Source organism: Pseudophryne corroboree, chromosome 5, assembly GCF_028390025.1.
Source record: "Pseudophryne corroboree isolate aPseCor3 chromosome 5, aPseCor3.hap2, whole genome shotgun sequence".
Taxonomy (NCBI): Eukaryota; Metazoa; Chordata; class Amphibia; order Anura; family Myobatrachidae; genus Pseudophryne; species Pseudophryne corroboree.
The window spans coordinates 397,462,303-397,479,636 of NC_086448.1; the positions used below are offsets into that span (position 1 = coordinate 397,462,303).

Below are 17,334 nucleotides of genomic sequence, written 5' to 3' on the forward strand. Positions count from 1 at the left end.
GATTCCGCAGAATGAGGGACTGTGCTCCATGTTCTAAATTATCTCACTACGTTCCTCCTGTTTTGCACACTTTCATGTCTGTTTAGTGATTTCTAAGTTTATACCGCTGCCATCTTTCACATTTCGTGGCTTATTTTCTATATATTGCATGTTATTTTAGTGTCATTTTGCGCTATGCGCTGCCGGGACCTTTGGGCCCCAGTTATACAGTTGTACTTTGCTGCACTTTGAGGATTGGAGACGGATACGCCCCTCCTGGCTGGATGTGTATCTTTTTTGTTATGTTATTTTGTGTGCTTTTGCTCGGAAGTTTGGCATCAAATGCTAGCGTTTGCATGCCTTTTTTCATATGTGCTCCTTTTTCTCCCTCCCGTATACTCCATCCCTCCCTCCATCACTGTTTGGCACCCTCCTCCAACTCCTTTGAGCGCTGTCCTGCACTGTCTAAATTGGCCAGATTTTATGATGTCCTTTGGCGTCGTTGTACTAAAAGTTCCTCTTTTTGTTTTTTTATGCTTTAAGTCGCCGTTTCTTTTTTCCCCTGTTTCCTCGGGGGATGCCTAGTCTACGCTACGCTACCTGGAACGTTGGAGGCATTATCTCTCCAGCGAAACGCAGGAAAAATAAGAATTTACTTACCGATAATTCTATTTCTCATAGTCCGTAGTGGATGCTGGGACTCCGTCAGGACCATGGGGAATAGCGGGCTCCGCAGGAGACAGGGCACATCTAAATAAAGCTTTTAGGATCACATGGTGCGTACTGGCTCCTCCCCCTATGACCCTCCTCCAAGCCTCAGTTAGGTACTGTGCCCGGACGAGCGTACACAATAAGGAAGGATCTTGAATCCCGGGTAAGACTCATACCAGCCACACCAATCACACCGTACAACTTGTGATCTGAACCCAGTTAACAGTATGATAACAAACACGAAGTAGCCTCTGAAAAGATGGCTCACAACAATAGTAATAACCCGATTTTTGTAACAATAACTATGTACAAACATTGCAGACAATCCGCACTTGGGATGGGCGCCCAGCATCCACTACGGACTATGAGAAATAGAATTATCGGTAAGTAAATTCTTATTTTCTCTAACGTCCTAGTGGATGCTGGGACTCCGTCAGGACCATGGGGATTATACCAAAGCTCCCAAACGGGCGGGAGAGTGCGGATGACTCTGCAGCACCGAATGAGAGAACTCCAGGTCCTCCTTAGCCAGAGTATCAAATTTGTAAAATTTTACAAACGTGTTCTCCCCTGACCACGTAGCTGCTCGGCAGAGTTGTAATGCCGAGACCCCTCGGGCAGCCGCCCAAGATGAGCCCACTTTCCTTGTGGAGTGGGCCTTTACAGATTTAGGCTGTGGCAGGCCTGCCACAGAATGTGCAAGTTGGATTGTGCTACAGATCCAACGTGCAATCGTCTGTTTAGACGCAGGAGCACCCATCTTGTTGGGTGCATACAATATAAACAATGAGTCAGATTTTCTGACTTCAGCTGTCCTTGAAATATATATTTTTAATGCTCTGACAACGTCCAGTAACTTGGAGTCCTCCAAGTCGCTAGTAGCCGCAGGCACCACAATAGGCTGGTTCAAGTGAAAAGCCGAAACCACCTTAGGGAGAAAATGAGGACGTGTCCGCAGTTCTGCCCTGTCAGTATGGAAAATCAGATATGGGCTTTTGTACGATAAAGCCGCCAACTCTGAAACTCTCCTGGCTGAAGCCAGGGCCAATAGCATGGTTACCTTCCATGTAAGGTATTTTAAATCTACCGATTTTAGAGGCTCAAACCAATGAGATTTGAGAAAATTCAAAACTACGTTCAAATCCCACGGTGCCACTGGAGGCACAATTGGGGGTTGTATATGTAGTACACCTTTGACAAAAGTTTGTACTTCAGGCACTGACGCCAATTCCTTCTGGAAGAAGATTGATAAGGCCGAAATTTGAACTTTAATGGACCCCAATTTTAGGCCCATAGACAATCCTGCTTGCAGGAAATGTAAGAATCGACCCAATTGAAATTCTTCCGTTGGGGCCTTCTTGGCCTCACACCACGCAACATATTTTCGCCAAATGCGGTGATAGTGTTGTACAGTCACTTCCTTTCTAGCCTTAATCAAGGTAGGAATAAGTTCCTCTGGAATGCCCTTTTCTTTTAGAATCCGGCGTTCAACCGCCATGCCGTCAAACGCAGACGCGGTAAGTCTTGGAACATACAAGGTCCCTGCTGAAGCAGATCCCTTCTTAGAGGTAGAGGCCACGGATCCTCCGTGAGCATCTCTTGAAGTTCCGGATACCAAGTTCTTCTTGGCCAGTCCGGAGCCACTAGTATTGTTCTTACTCCCCTTTTCCGTATAATTCTCAGTACCTTTGGTATGAGAGGCAGAGGAGGGAACACATACACTGACTGGTACACCCACGGTGTTACCAGAGCGTCCACAGCTATTGCCTGAGGGTCTCTTGACCTGGCGCAATATCTGTCCAATTTTTTGTTGAGGCGAGACGCCATCATGTCCACCTTTGGTTTTTCCCAACGGTTCACAATCATGTGGAAGACTTCTGGATGAAGTCCCCACTCTCCCGGGTGAAGGTCGTGTCTGCTGAGGAAGTCTGCTTCCCAGTTGTCCACTCCCGGGATGAACACTGCTGACAGTGCTATGACATGATTTTCCGCCCAGCGCAGAATCCTTGCAGCTTCTGTCATTGCTCTTCTGCTTCTCGTGCCGCCTTGTCGGTTTACGTGGGCGACTGCCGTGATGTTGTCCGACTGGATCAACACCGGCTGACCCTGAAGCAGCGGTTTTGCCAGGCTTAGAGCATTGTAGATCGCTCTTAGCTCCAGTATATTTATGTGAAGGGACGTCTCCAGGTTTGACCACACGCCCTGGAAGTTTCTTCCCTGTGTGACTGCTCCCCAGCCACGTAGGCTGGCATCCGTAGTCACCAGGACCCAGTCCTGTATGCCGAATCTGCGGCCCTCTAACAGATGGGCACTCTGCAACCACCACAGGAGAGACAACCTTGTTCTTGGTGACAGTGTTATCCGCTGATGCATGTGCAGATGCGATCCGGACCATTTGTTCAGCAGATCCCACTGAAATGTTCGTGCATGGAATCTGCCGAATGGAATTGCTTCGTAAGAAGCCACCATCTTTCCCAGGACTCTTGTGCATTGATGTACTGACACAGTTCCTGGTTTTAGGAGGTTCCTGACAAGTTCGGATAACTCCCTTGCTTTCTCCTCCGGGAGAAACACCTTTTTCTGAACCGTGTCCAGAATCATTCCCAGGAACAGCAGACGTGTTGTCGGGGTCAATTGAGATTTTGGAAGATTCAGAATCCACCCGTGTTGCTGAAGCACTACCTGGGTTAGTGCTACACCGACTTCCAGCTGTTCTCTGGACTTTGCCCTTATCAGGAGATCGTCCAAGTAAGGGATAATTAATACGCCTTTTCTTCGTAGAAGAACCATCATTTCGGTCATTACCTTGGTAAAGACCCGAGGGGCCGTGGACAAACCAAACGGCAGCGTTTGAAACTGATAATGACAGTCTTGTATCACGAACCTGAGATACCCTTGGTGTGAGGGGTAAATTGGGACATGCAGATAAGCATCTTTTATGTCCAGGGACACCATGAAGTCCCCTTCTTCCAGATTCGCTATCACTGCTCTGAGTGACTCCATCTTGAACTTGAATTTCTGTATGTACAGGTTCAAGGATTTCAGGTTTAGAATAGGTCTTACCGAACCGTCCGGCTTCGGTACCACAAATAGTGTGGAATAATACCCCTTTCCCTGTTGTAGGAGGGGTACCTTGACTATCACCTGCTGAGAATACAGCTTGTGAATGGCTTCCAATACCGTCGTCCTTTCTGAGGGAGACGTTGGTAAAGCAGACTTTAGGAACCGGCGAGGGGGAGACCTTTCGAACTCCAACATGTAACCCTGAGATACTATCTGCAGGATCCACGGGTCCACCTGTGAGCGAGCCCACTGATTGCTGAAAATCTTGAGTCGACCCCCCACCGCTCCTGAGTCCGCTTGTAAAGCCCCAGCGTCATGCTGATGGCTTTGTAGAACCCGGGGCGGGCTTCTGGTCCTGGACAGGGGCTGCTTGCTGCCCTCTCTTACCCTTTCCTCTGCCTCGCGGCAGATAAGACTGTCCTTTTGCTCGCTTGTTTTTATAGGAGCGAAAGGACTGCGGCTGAAAAGACGGTGTCTTTTTTTGTTGGGAGGGGGTCTGAGGTAAAAAAGTGGATTTGCCGGCAGTTGCCGTGGCCACCAGGTCCGAAAGACCGACCCCAAATAATTCCTCTCCTTTATATGGCAATACTTCCATATGCCTTTTGGAATCCGCATCACCTGACCACTGTCGCGTCCATAAACTTCTTCTGGCAGATATGGACATCGCACTTACTCTTGATGCTAGAGTACAAATATCCCTTTGAGCATCTCGCATATAAAGAAACGCATCCTTTAATTGCTCTAGAGTCAATAAAATACTGTCCCTATCCAGGGTATCAATATTTTCAGTCAGGGAATCCAACCACACTACCCCAGCACTGCACATCCAGGCTGAGGCTATTGCCGGTCGCAGTATAACACCAGTATGAGTGTATATACTTTTTAGGGTAGTTTCCAGCCTCCTATCCGCTGGATCCTTGAGGGCGGCCGTATCAGGAGACGGCAACGCCACTTGCTTTGATAAACGTGTGAGCGCCTTATCCACCCTAGGGGGTGTTTCCCAGCGCGCCCTTACCTCTGGTGGGAAAGGGTATAATGCCAATAACTTCTTGGAAATTAGCAGTTTTCTATCTGGGTTAACCCACGCTTCATCACACACGTCATTCAATTCCTCTGATTCTGGAAAAGCTACAGGTAGTTTTTTCACCCCCCACATAATACCCCTTTTTGAGGTACCAGCAGTATCAGAGATCTGCAAAGCCTCCTTCATTGCCGTGATCATATAACGTGTGGCCCTATTGGAAAATACGTTTGTTTCTTCACCGTCGACACTAGATTCATCTGTGTCGGTACCCGTGTCGACTGACTGAGGTAAGGGACGTTTTACAGCCCCTGACGGTGTCTGAGACGCCTGAGCCGGTACTAACTGGTTTTCCGGCCGTCTCATTTCGTCAACTGACTTTTGTAATGTGCTAACATTATCACGTAATTCCATAACTAAAGCCATCCATTCCGGTGTCGACTCCCTAGGGGGTGACATCACCATTACCGGCAATTGCTCTGCCTCCACACCAACATCGTCCTCATACATGTCGACACACACGTACCGACACACAGCAGCCACACAGGGAATGCTCTAATCGAAGACAGGACCCTCTTAGCCCTTTGGGGAGACAGAGGGAGAGTTTGCCAGCACACACCAAAAGCGCTATAAATGTATATAAACAACCCTAAAAGGTGTTGTTTTTGTTATAAGCGCTTTTAATATATATAAATATCGCCAATTTATGCCCCCCTTCTCTTTGTTACCCTGTTTCTGTAGTGCAGTGCAGGGGAGAGTCCTGGGAGCCTTCCTCACCAGCGGAGCTGAGCAGGAAAATGGCGCTGAGTGCTGAGGAGAATAAGCTCCGCCCCCTTTTCGGCGGGCTTTTCTCCCGGGTTTTAAGAAAACTGACCTGGGTTAAATACATACATATAGCCTTAATGGCTATATGTGATGTATTTTTCGCCACTAAAGGTATTTAATATTGCTGCCCAGGGCGCCCCCAGCAGCGCCCTGCACCCTCCGTGACTGAACAGTGAGAAGTGTAGCAACAATGGCGCACAGCTGCAGTGCTGTGCGCTACCTTCATGAAGACTGAGGAGTCTTCTGCCGCCTGCTTCCGGACCTCCGATCTTCAGCATCTGTAAGGGGGGTCGGCGGCGCGGCTCCGGGACGAACCCCAGGATGACCTGTGTTCCGACTCCCTCTGGAGCTAAGTGTCCAGTAGCCTAAGACTCCAATCCATCCTGCACGCAGGTGAGTTGGAAATCTCTCCCCTAAGTCCCTCGATGCAGTGAGCCTGTTGCCAGCAGGACTCACTGAGATTTAAACCTAAAAAAACTTTGTCTAAGCAGCTCTTTAGGAGAGCCACCTAGATTGCACCCTTCTCGGACGGGCACAAAAACCTAACTGAGGCTTGGAGGAGGGTCATAGGGGGAGGAGCCAGTACGCACCATGTGATCCTAAAAGCTTTATTTAGATGTGCCCTGTCTCCTGCGGAGCCCGCTATTCCCCATGGTCCTGACGGAGTCCCAGCATCCACTAGGACGTTAGAGAAATTTTGATTTTCTTACAAAAATCTGGCATGGACGTGGCATTCCTCCAGGAAACTCATTTAACTCCTTCTGAGTCTGCGAAACTGGGAATGTTGGGTTGGTCTGTATTGGCATTTTCCTCCTACAGTTCCAAGGCACGAGGTGTGGTTATCCTGGTAAGACGTTCATTGGCCTATGAAGTTCACCGTGTCGTTACTAACGATACGGGTAGATATGTGGTAGTCTCAGTGGAAATGCTGGGCAAGAGGCTCACGCTGGCAAATGTGTATATTCCCCCTCCCTATTCTAAGTCATACTTCCAGCGCTTGATTACCCTTCTGACCCCCTTCATGGGAGACAATCTGATTATTGGTGGAGATTTTAACCTGATCTCTTCCTCCCTACTTGATAGATCGAACACTCGAGGGACTCCCACTCCACTTCCTAAAGTTGGCATCCCCCTCCTCACTTCCACCCTACAGGTTATAGACCTGTGGCGAGCCCTGTACCCAACGGAGCGAGAATACAACTGTCTCTCGGCGGCGCACGGCTCTCTGTCCCGCATTGACTATTTTTTCATCTCTCATGCTCTTTTCCCTCAGGTCACGGACTGTTCTATTGCCCCCATCTTCCTGTCAGACCATGCTTTGATTTCCTTGACTATCCACTTTCCGGACGACAGAGACTCGATTAGGTTATGGAAATTCCCATCTAGATTTTGTCGCTCTTCTACTTTCAAATCCTTCTTGGAGGCTGCTTGGGACGATTATTGCACTACTAACTCTGAACATCTCCAGACGGATCCTTTTCTGTTTTGGATGTCGGCGAAAGCTGTTCTCAGAGGAGCGATTTTGTCTTTCACCGCAGCCTCCAACAAGAAATTCTCGAAGCAGTACCTGGCGCTCCAGGAAGCTCTCACTACGGCCTTTCAGGCGTACAAACATGCACCTTCACCGGCCACGAAGCAAGCATATCTGCTTACTAAAACCCACTTTGACTAACACATTTCCGAAGTGGGGGATAGATACCTTTTTTCTGTCCACTACAAGTTTCATAAATTCGGGAACAAGTCTGGCCGTTTACTCTCTAACTTGCTTCGCGGCACATTTTCACCTGCAGTGGTTCATCCCCTTCGCACACAAAATGCCACACTGACTTCCACAAACAAGCAGATTGCACACATCATGCAGTCTTACTTTTCCCAATTGTACTCATCCATCCTTCCAAGTACCTTGCAGCCAGCTTCGCATTCCCCGACATCCTGCTCTCAACCACCACACTCTCCCCCCACCCCCGCTGACACCTCTCCCAACACTCCTCTCTTCTGGGAAGCTCTGCCTTACCCTGTTATCTCAGACACTATGGCTTTGCAACTTTTATCCCCGATCACTCTCGCTGAAGTCCGCTTAGCGATCAAACAATTGAAACCCAATAAGGCCCCAGGCCCGGACGGCTATAGTGGAGAGTATTATAGACTCCTCTCTCACAAATTTGACTCCATCCTGGTAGACATTTTAAACTCCTTACTACTAGCCAAGACCCCCCCGCCCCACTTCAATCCGGCACTCCTCAAACTGCTCCCTAAACCGGGCAGAGATTTATCCCTCCCAGGCTCCTACCGACCAATATCTTTGTTAAACTTGGATTATAAGTTGTTCGCCAAGATATTGGCCGATCGTCTGAAACTCATCCTTCCCCACATTGTCCACCCCGATCAAACTGGCTTTATTGCAGGTAGACATTCAGTGGTCAATGTGAGGAGGGTGATAGCAGCTTTACACTCATGCCATGGTAGCTTATCCTCTTCGGGGTATGCCATCATATCCTTGGACGCGGAAAAGGCCTTCGACCTCGTCGAATGGCCACATCTATACGCAACCTTGAAACGTTTTAACTTTCCTGACGTGTTCATTCAGGCTATCCGCGCATTATATTCGTCCCCGGTCACTCAAATTTTTTGCAACGGTTTCCTTTCCGACCCCTTTAATATAGAAATGGTACTAGACAGGGCTGCCCCCTCTCCCCCCTCCTCTTTGCCATCGCTCTAGAACCTCTAGCTTTAGCTCTCAGGCTTTCCTCTTCCTTTACTGGCATCTATAATCGGTAACACTGAGCTTAAAGTCGCCTTGTTCGCAGACTACATGCTGTTATTTGTCTCGAATCCTCTCACGTTAGTCCCGGAAATCCTGCGTTTGATTTCGGACTTTGGTGAGACGGCTGGATATAAGATCAATGTCACAAAATCAGAATTGCTTCCTATACACGTTCCCCCTTCCTCACTGTCCTCGCTTACTCAGACATCACCCTTCACGATCACTCAGTCACACTTTAAGTACTTAGGGGTAAACATTCCACGAGATATTTTGCGGACCTACGAGCTAAATTTCTCCCCGCCCATTAAGGCTGTGCTTTCTAAACTGGATGGTTGGGCTACCCTACCGCTCTCTTTGCTAGGGAGAATTGCAGTTCTTAAATCTGTGATATTTCCCATTTTTTTTTTATATTATGCCATCTCTTCCAATCAGCCTTAGAGATGCGGATGGAGTCGCACTACGCAAGGCTATGACTCGATTTATATGGCATGGGAAGAAACCAAAAGTGGACTTTGCTAAGCTTGTAATGGACAAGTCAATGGGTGGATTTGGAGTCACGGACTTTCTTTCTTACTCTCTTACAATCTTTCTTCGATATGCTGCTGACTGGCTCTTAGGTAAAAGCACCTATACTGATTTTGCTCTAGACACTGACGCTTTTCGACCCTACTCCCCATGCGCCCTTCTCCACGCCAAGAAAGCCAACATACCTCCATCAATCCTGGAACACCCTTTATTTCGGGACACTTACTTTAGCTGGGTGAAACTACACAAGAAACTTAAATCTGACCATACTGCTTCCTCTTACGTATCTCTTTGTGGTAACCCATCTCTTCCTCCTTTCCTTCACAATGCTCTCTTTGTTCGGTGGCGGGAGAGGGGGCTGTGCGCTCCTTCTCAAGTATTTGACCCGGGTGGTCATATCGCTCAATTTGCAACGCTAAGAGACAGGTACTCCATTCCGTCCTCCCACTTCTTTATGTATCTCCAAGTGAGACATTATCTCCAATCATTGCACTTGACTCTTTTCTCCCGATCCCTTCCTCCCCACTTGCAAAAGTTCTAAAGCGCTGGGAATCCCATCCCTACAAATTAAAACAAATTTACTCTCTCATCGTAAATATCCCCTCCACGCCATTCATCCCCAGACTGATTGCATCTTGGCAAGCAGACATTCCAAGTGTGACTTCTTGTGACCTCCTCTTAGACCATCATCACCGCATCATGTCAATCCTAAGCTCTGCATACTTACAGGAGGTACATATTAAATCCATCCATAGAGCATAATTGCCTCCCTATGACCAGATATCCATTGATCCTGTGATCCCTAATAGGTGTCCTAAATGTAAAGGGGCTAGAGCCTCTTTCTACCACTGCCTTTGGAACTGTACCAGGATACAACGCTTCTGGAACAAATTATTTGTGTTCATAAATACCCATTTTCATATGTCACTAAGACCTGACCCGTTGGCATGTCTCTGCATCAATTTTTCTATTTGGAGTTCGATGAGAGAGATTAACCCACTTTTCCCCATGCTGACCATGCTGTTTACCATATCCAAAAAGGCAATTCTGAAACATTGGGTTGTCAGATCAACCCCTTCCTTAGCTGAAGTTCTGAAAACTATGTTGCAATACTTGTATTTTGATTGTAGGTCCACTCTCCTTACGGGATCTTCTGGCCTTGCCGGGTTCTACAAAAAATGGGGTCCTTATATGGCTACCCTAGACCAGGCCACTCAATCCACAATAACTGAAGCCTTTGAAAATCCCCAGTGGAGAATGTCCAGATAACTTGGCTTCTTTTTCCTGCTCTTACCTCCCCTTTTTCTTCTCGTCTTTCTTCTGGATACCATTTTCTCTCTTTTGCTTTTCATATCTTCTCCATGCCTAGCCTGTCTCATTCTTTAACAATGCTACTATATTATTTTAATTGCAGTAACTTGATCAGGAACTATGTATAATGAGGTATGGTTTTATGTTAATGGCCCCGCCCTCATGTGGTGATTCTTCCTTTGACGGGCTGACAGCGCTCGGACCTTTCTATTCATCCCCCCCACCTTCTTTTCTCCATCCTAGACCCCCCATGTCTTTCCCCCCCCCATGTTTGACTGTATTTTTTCTTGTTGCATATTGTTTGACTTATGTATACCTGCACTGATTCATTCTGTATGCGTTCCCTATGTTCAGAGGGTCGTAATCTCTCGATAATGGTGTCATGTTGTCAAACGTATATTTCTTATATGAAAAAACCTCAATAAAAATCAGTTCTTTAAAATAAAAAAAAATAGAGAGAATCTGTTTTCCTGATGGCACTGGTACGATCTATGTAGATTCTTAATGCTCGGACTACGTCCAGCGACGCTTCTCCCGCAGAAAGTCTCGATACCTGAAAAGCTGGGACTACAATCTCTTTGTTAAGGTGAAACTTTGAAACCACCTTCAGAAGATAACCAGATCTAGTTCTAAGAACTGCTCTGTCTGGAAAAAAAACGTAGGAAAGGAGACTTACACGATAACGCTCCTAAATCTGACACTCTTCTGGCTGACGCCATTGCCAGTAGAAAAAGTAATTTAGCCGTTAACCATTTAAGATCTGCTCTCTTAAGTGGTTTGAACGGAGGCCCCTGAAGGAATCTAAGAACTAGATTCAAATCTCAGGGAGCTGCAGGAGGAACAAATGGAGGTTGAATATGTACAACTCCCTGAAAGAAAGTACGTACATCCTGTAAATCAGCAATCTTTTGCTGAAACCACACAGTTAACGCTGATACTTGAACTCTCAAGGAAGCTACTTTCAAACCTTTATCCAATTCTGCTTGAAGGAAATCCAAAATCCTGTATACCTTAAAAGATCTTGGATTCAAACTTTTTTCAGTACACCAATGCATATAGACTTGCCATATTCTATGATGCACACGAGCTGAAGAAGGCTTTCTTGCTCTGAGCATAGTTTGGATTACTTTTTTTGAAAATCTTCTAGACTCTAAGATAGAGGTTTCAACAGCCACGCCGTCAAAGACAGACGATCCAGATGAATGTGACAACAAGGACCCTGCATTAGCAGATCTGGACGTTGAGGGAGCAGTATCGGTGCTTCAACGGACATTCTCAGTAGATCTGTGTACCAATGCCTTCTTGGACAAGCTGGAGCTATTAGAATTATATCTCCCTTTGCTTGCTTTATTTTTCTCACTACTCTGGGTAACAGAGATATTGGAGGGAACAGATGTGCCAGATGAAATTTCCATTCTATTGACAGTGCGTCTACAAGGACCGCTCCTGGATCCTTTGTTCTCGATCCGTACCTCGGAACTTTGTTGTTTAAACGAGATGCCATAAGGTCTATCTCTGGTAAACCCCATCTGTTCACTATTGTCTGAAACACTTCTGGATGTAATGCCCATTCGGTTTTCTGAATGGTGTGTCGATTAAGAAAATCTGCATCCCAGTTCAGTACACCTGGGTCAAACACTGCCGACAATGCTAGGAGATGGCGTTCTGCCCATCTTAGAATGGGAGTTACTTCCTCCATCAATCTTTTGCTGTGAGTTCCTCCTTGATGATTTAGGTACGCTACTGCTGTCTCATTGTCTGAGCGAATCTGGACCGGTCTTCCTTGCAGACTGTCCTTTGCCTGAACTAGAGCCATATAAATGTCCCTTATCTCCAACAGATTTATTGGCAGGCGACTTTCCCTTATGGTCCATTTTCCCTGGAACCAAAGGCTTCCGAGTACCGCACCCCAGCCTTGCAGACTGGCATCTGTTGTCAGAACTTGCCATTCTTTTATCCAAAAGGGTCTCCCCTTGTTTAAATTGTCTGTCTGTAGCCACCATGCTAGAGACCTTTTTACGTTTACTGGAAACTTTATCATCTGCTTTTTTATGGTCTGATGATTTCCGTTCCATTTGGTCAGAATAAGGTGCTGCAATGGTCTGGAGTGGAATTGCACATATTCCACCATGTCGAAGGTTGATACCATCAGACCCAACAGTCGCATTGCTGCATGGACTGACATTGTCTGGGCGTGCAATGCCTCCTGAGCCATGACCTGCACCTTGACTATCTTTTTCTCTGGTAAGAGAACTTTCTGTATATCTGAATCCAATATGGCCCCCAAATGAACCATCCGCTGTGACGGATTCAGAGACGACTTTTCCCAATTTATGAGCCACCGTGTCTCTGTAAACAAACTATTGACTGTTGAAGATGGCTCAAAAGTAACTCCTGCGATTGTGCTAGGATTAACAGGTCGTCGAGGTATGGGAATATTCTTATCCCCTGTTTGCGCAGACAAGCTGCCATAACCACCATAATTTTGGTAAACACCCTGGGTGCTGTTGCAAGCCCAAAGGGCAAAGCTTGGAACTGAAAATGTTCCTGGAGGATGGCAAACCTGAGGTAACTCTGATGAGACAGTGCTATAGGCACATGTAGGTAAGCATCCTGTACATCCAGAGATAGCATGTAATCTCCCGGTTCCATAGCCAACATTATGGAGCGTAATGTCTCCATGTGGAACCTTGGGATCCAAATGTATTTGTTTAACATTTTCAGATTGAGAATTGGTCAAAATGACCCATTTGGCTTCTGGATCAGAAATAGATTGGAGTAAAACCCCTGACCCCTTTGTGATGGAGGTACTGGGACAATCACACCTGACTGCAGTAATTTTTGGACTGCTTCTTGCAAGGCATTGGCCTTCGACTCTATACGAGACGGGCTGGTGCAAAAAAATCTTTGAGGAGGCTGCCTCCTGAATGGGAACCCATACCCCTGAGATACCACCTTCTGCACCCAAGCATCTGTTGTCGACTGTTGCCATACGTGTGCAAAATGAAGGAGTCGGCCCCCAACTCTGGAATCCTGCAGGCGGGGGCCCGTCTCTTCAGGCCGATGGTTCCTGTTCATGCTTGGAAGCTGGCTTTTTGGTAGCCCACTGCTTCCTACCCCTGTTTTTGAACTGGGGTTGCTTAGACTCCTCTTTAGCCTTTGCTTTGCCTTGCCATCGAAATGGCCGAAATTTTGAACCCCTAGACTTAGGGTTATAACTAGTCGGATATCTGACCTTATTCGACTCAGGTTCCGATTCTAGAATGTCTGACAATTGTTTCCCAAACAATATATTACCAATGAAAGGTAATGCTTCCAATTACTTCTTGGATTCTGCATCTGCTTTCCAAGTACTCAGCCAAACTGCTCTACGAGCGGCTACCATGAAGGCTGATGCTCTAGAAGTGATTGTACCCATGTCAATTGCAGCTTCTTTCAAATATTGGGCAGATTGTCTTAAACAGCTTAAATGATACTTTTGTTCCCTATTAGGAGAATAGAGGTCATTCTCTAGATCCTCTATCCATTCGCCCATTGCCTTTGCTATCCAGGCCGAAGCCATAGCAGGTCTTATCACTGCTCCTGCTAGAGAAAATATATTTTTCAAGAAGCTATCTACCCTTCTGTCTGTGACATCATTTAATGAGGTAGATGACAGTGGTAAAGCAGATTTATGCACAAGTCGCAGCACATGTGCATCTACTTTTGGAGGAACTTCTCTTTTTGAACAATCCGCAGCTGGAAATGGATAATAAGAATTCCATCTTTTCGGAATCTTATACTTTTTACTGGGCATCGCCCAAGATTCTTCCATCATTTCTGTCAGCTCATCTGACGCTGGGAATTCAGCTTTAACTGCTTTTGATCGTTTAAACAAAGGTGATTTAGACTTTGACACTGACTTGGCTGGCTCTTCCAAAGAGAGAACAGCCTTCACAGCATCAATAAGCTCAGCTACATCCTCTGAACTAAAACTCTGCGACTGATCATCATAGGGAGTATTTGAATATACTGTATCATCATCTGTTGTATCATCTTGTGTAGTCTGCCACATAGACGCATCTGTCTTAGTCTTACCTGTCCCTTGGTTACTTGTAGAGGCTACTGGAAACAAGCCATAGGAAGGGAGCTGCATGTATGGGTTAATAGTGTAACCTAACCCCTGAGGCGGTGCTACCGGAGTTAACCTGTCCGCTATTGAAGATAAAGTCTTTGTGAACATATTCCATGGTGGCTCTGTTGGTGGATGAACCAACTCCTGTATTTTACTTTGCTGAAAATCAAAACATTTCGCACACAACCCCTCATAAGTGACCAATTGGTCCATACCAATTAACCCTGTTTTACAAGATAAGCATGTTAGGGATGTAGGAGTGCCTGATAAATTCTCCTCGTCACTTTTGCTGCTCACAGGCATGGTAATAATCTGTTAATGACTACACAATTTATGACTGAATATCACCTATATATGGATATATAGAAGTGAGATCAATCTGACCACAGCTGTGCACCTGAATTGAGAGTCAGAACGGGACTAACAACATAGAAAAGTCAGCACACATATTAGCAGTCAGTCACATGTTAAGACATTAAACATTGTCATATGAAAATACAACCCCCATAACAACTTACAAATAAGTAGGAAAAATGTACTTCTGTTTTGTTTTTTTTCAAACATCACATGCAGAAACAACAGTAATTATACAGATCTCATATGCAATATGTACTAAAATTAACAATTCATACTATTAAGTAGATAGAATTTTTAGTACTGTATACCCTTCCTCCATAGAGCGGGATAAAGGGAGATTCACCACATTTCCATATCCAAGCAAATGCGCTCGTAAGACACAGTGGATTCAGACGCTACTGATGTACACTACCGCTACTGATAACTGATGAAAGACACAATCCCTCACTGACGGACACGGACGCTCAGCGACTTCCACGTGTATGCAGACGCTAAGGCCTGCAAATCTGTCTAGGCGGGATCTCTAGTGTACACAACCACAGCGTCTAAGCCGCGACTGATTACCCCCGTTGTAGCGTCTGAGACGGAAGTGAGGTCCATTCAGTTCATGGACAGGAGACGCGCGGAAACTGGTCATGAACTCGGAGGAGGGGCGGCCAGGAGAGCGTCTGAATCCCCCTGTTGACTTAAACTCCAAGGATCGCGACCTCTACCTAGTCCTGGCGCCTATGATCCCTAGAGCGTATCACTGTCGTACTCGAGATGTTCGGCGCATCAACACACTGTTTGTAGTCCCCACAAATACAGTGTAGCTGTGTCCGGACCCCCCTAGTAAGAGGAAATCCATAGACTTCCCTTCCCCCCATGCTCCGGCCACAGCCTGGTTACGTCTGCTGGACCTGCTAGAACATCCGACACAGACGCCCGTCGAGACAGCACTGTACCGTGAAGGTAAGCGTCGTTGCAACCCGGTGGGGAGTTGTTGGAGCGACTATTTCTAGTATGCGTTTAAGACGCTGTTAAGAAAAGTCGCTCAAAAACCCATTGTAAGACTATAAAAATAACATAACAAAATCTTCAGGTTGCTTTATTAACAGCAGCCCTATGACCATGGTCCGGCTCCTGCCGCACCAAACAAAAAACTGATTTGACTGAGTCAGTGGGCGGGACTATATGGTGAAGCCCCGATGCACCCTGGGATGCCAGAAAGCTCGTGACCGTGTTGGTGCCATTTCCGCTGTCGCTCCGGCATATCCCAATGTTATCCTGTGGACCCAGCCAGAGAAATAGAAAATACTCCAGTGCCTCCTTTTATTTAACAACAAAAAAAAAAACAGATGCCCCATTGTCCACCTCACTCATATATGAGGAGACAGAAGGCATATAAAAAAAAAGATGCCAGTAGTGCAGAGACCCCTGCAATAGGGATAAGTTTTAATGCAGGCAACACAACACAGGGTATGCCAAATCTTTAAAACTACAAGTCCAAGGTGTGGATTTGTCTAGGAGAGATTTTGTTTTAAGTCAATCCTCCTTTACTCAGTGGTGAATGGAACAATTGTACAGAGATGCCGGCGCATTGTTTTGGGATATAACTTTGCCTCACCTGATCCAGTGTGGGAGACAGGAGATTATGGTGAATCAATCTGGGGAAAAATAATGTACTCTAAACTTTTGCACAATATTTAACTTTGTGCATTGACTACACGTAGAATGCATATTTTATGGTACTTACTTTTTACTTGTTTCTTTATAGGTTTCGTATGGTCCAGCCAATGCTTAAAAGAAAACAAAAATATATAAATTGTCATGCCACTCACAATACATTAATCATAAAATTATCTAATATAATTACATAACCAAAGCGAATTAAAATTAGAATGATGCAGAGCCCTTAAAGTGACTGGGTAATTAAATATTTAAAGTATGAAGCATGAGGCAAAGTTTATTGCAAGTCTATACTATGTAAACCTAATCCTGGCTCAAAGCACAACAAAGACATAAAAAAAATAATAGGATTTTAATACCTACCGGTAAATCCTTTTCTCTTAGTCTGTAGGTGATGCTGGGGTAACCATAAGAACCATAGGGTATAGACGGGATCCGCAGGAGACATGGGAACTTTAAGACTTTGAATGGGTGTGAACTGGCTCCTCCCTATATGCCCCTCCTCCAGACTCCAGTTATAGGAACTGTACCCAGGGAGACGGACATTTTGAGGAAAGGAATTATTGTTAAACTAAGGTGAGATACATACCAGCTCACACCGCAAACACGCCATGCAACATGGCATTCAACAGAACTCAAGCCAACTGCATGAACAATGTCAGCAACAGGCTGACTATAACCATAACACAACCTGTGTGTAACCATAACTAATAACTGCAGATACAGTACGCACTGGGACGGGCGCCAATCATCCTTTACGGACTAAGAGAAAAGGATTTACCAGTAGGTATTAAAATCCTATTTTCTCATACTTCCTAGAGGATGCTGGGGTAACCATAAGAACCATGGGGTTATACCAAAGCTCTAGAACGGGCGGGAGAGTGCGGATGACTCTGCAGCACCGATTGACCAAACATGAGGTCCTCCTCGGCCGGGGTATCAAACTTGTAAAACTTATCAAAAAAGTGTTTGAACCCGACCAAGTAGCTGCTCGAC

The 17,334-nt window shown here is 46.0% G+C and overlaps 1 protein-coding gene across 2 annotated transcripts in view; it reads right to left on the reverse strand.

The window, feature by feature from the left end:
* Positions 1-17,334, reverse strand: part of EPB41L4B (erythrocyte membrane protein band 4.1 like 4B) — a 574,953-nt gene that overhangs the window by 340,350 nt on the left and 217,269 nt on the right. For both annotated transcript variants that reach the window (XM_063922726.1, XM_063922725.1), the window contains one exon: positions 16,406-16,448. In XM_063922726.1, coding sequence (XP_063778796.1) covers positions 16,406-16,448 — 43 coding nt within the window. The remainder of the gene's footprint in view (positions 1-16,405; positions 16,449-17,334) is intronic.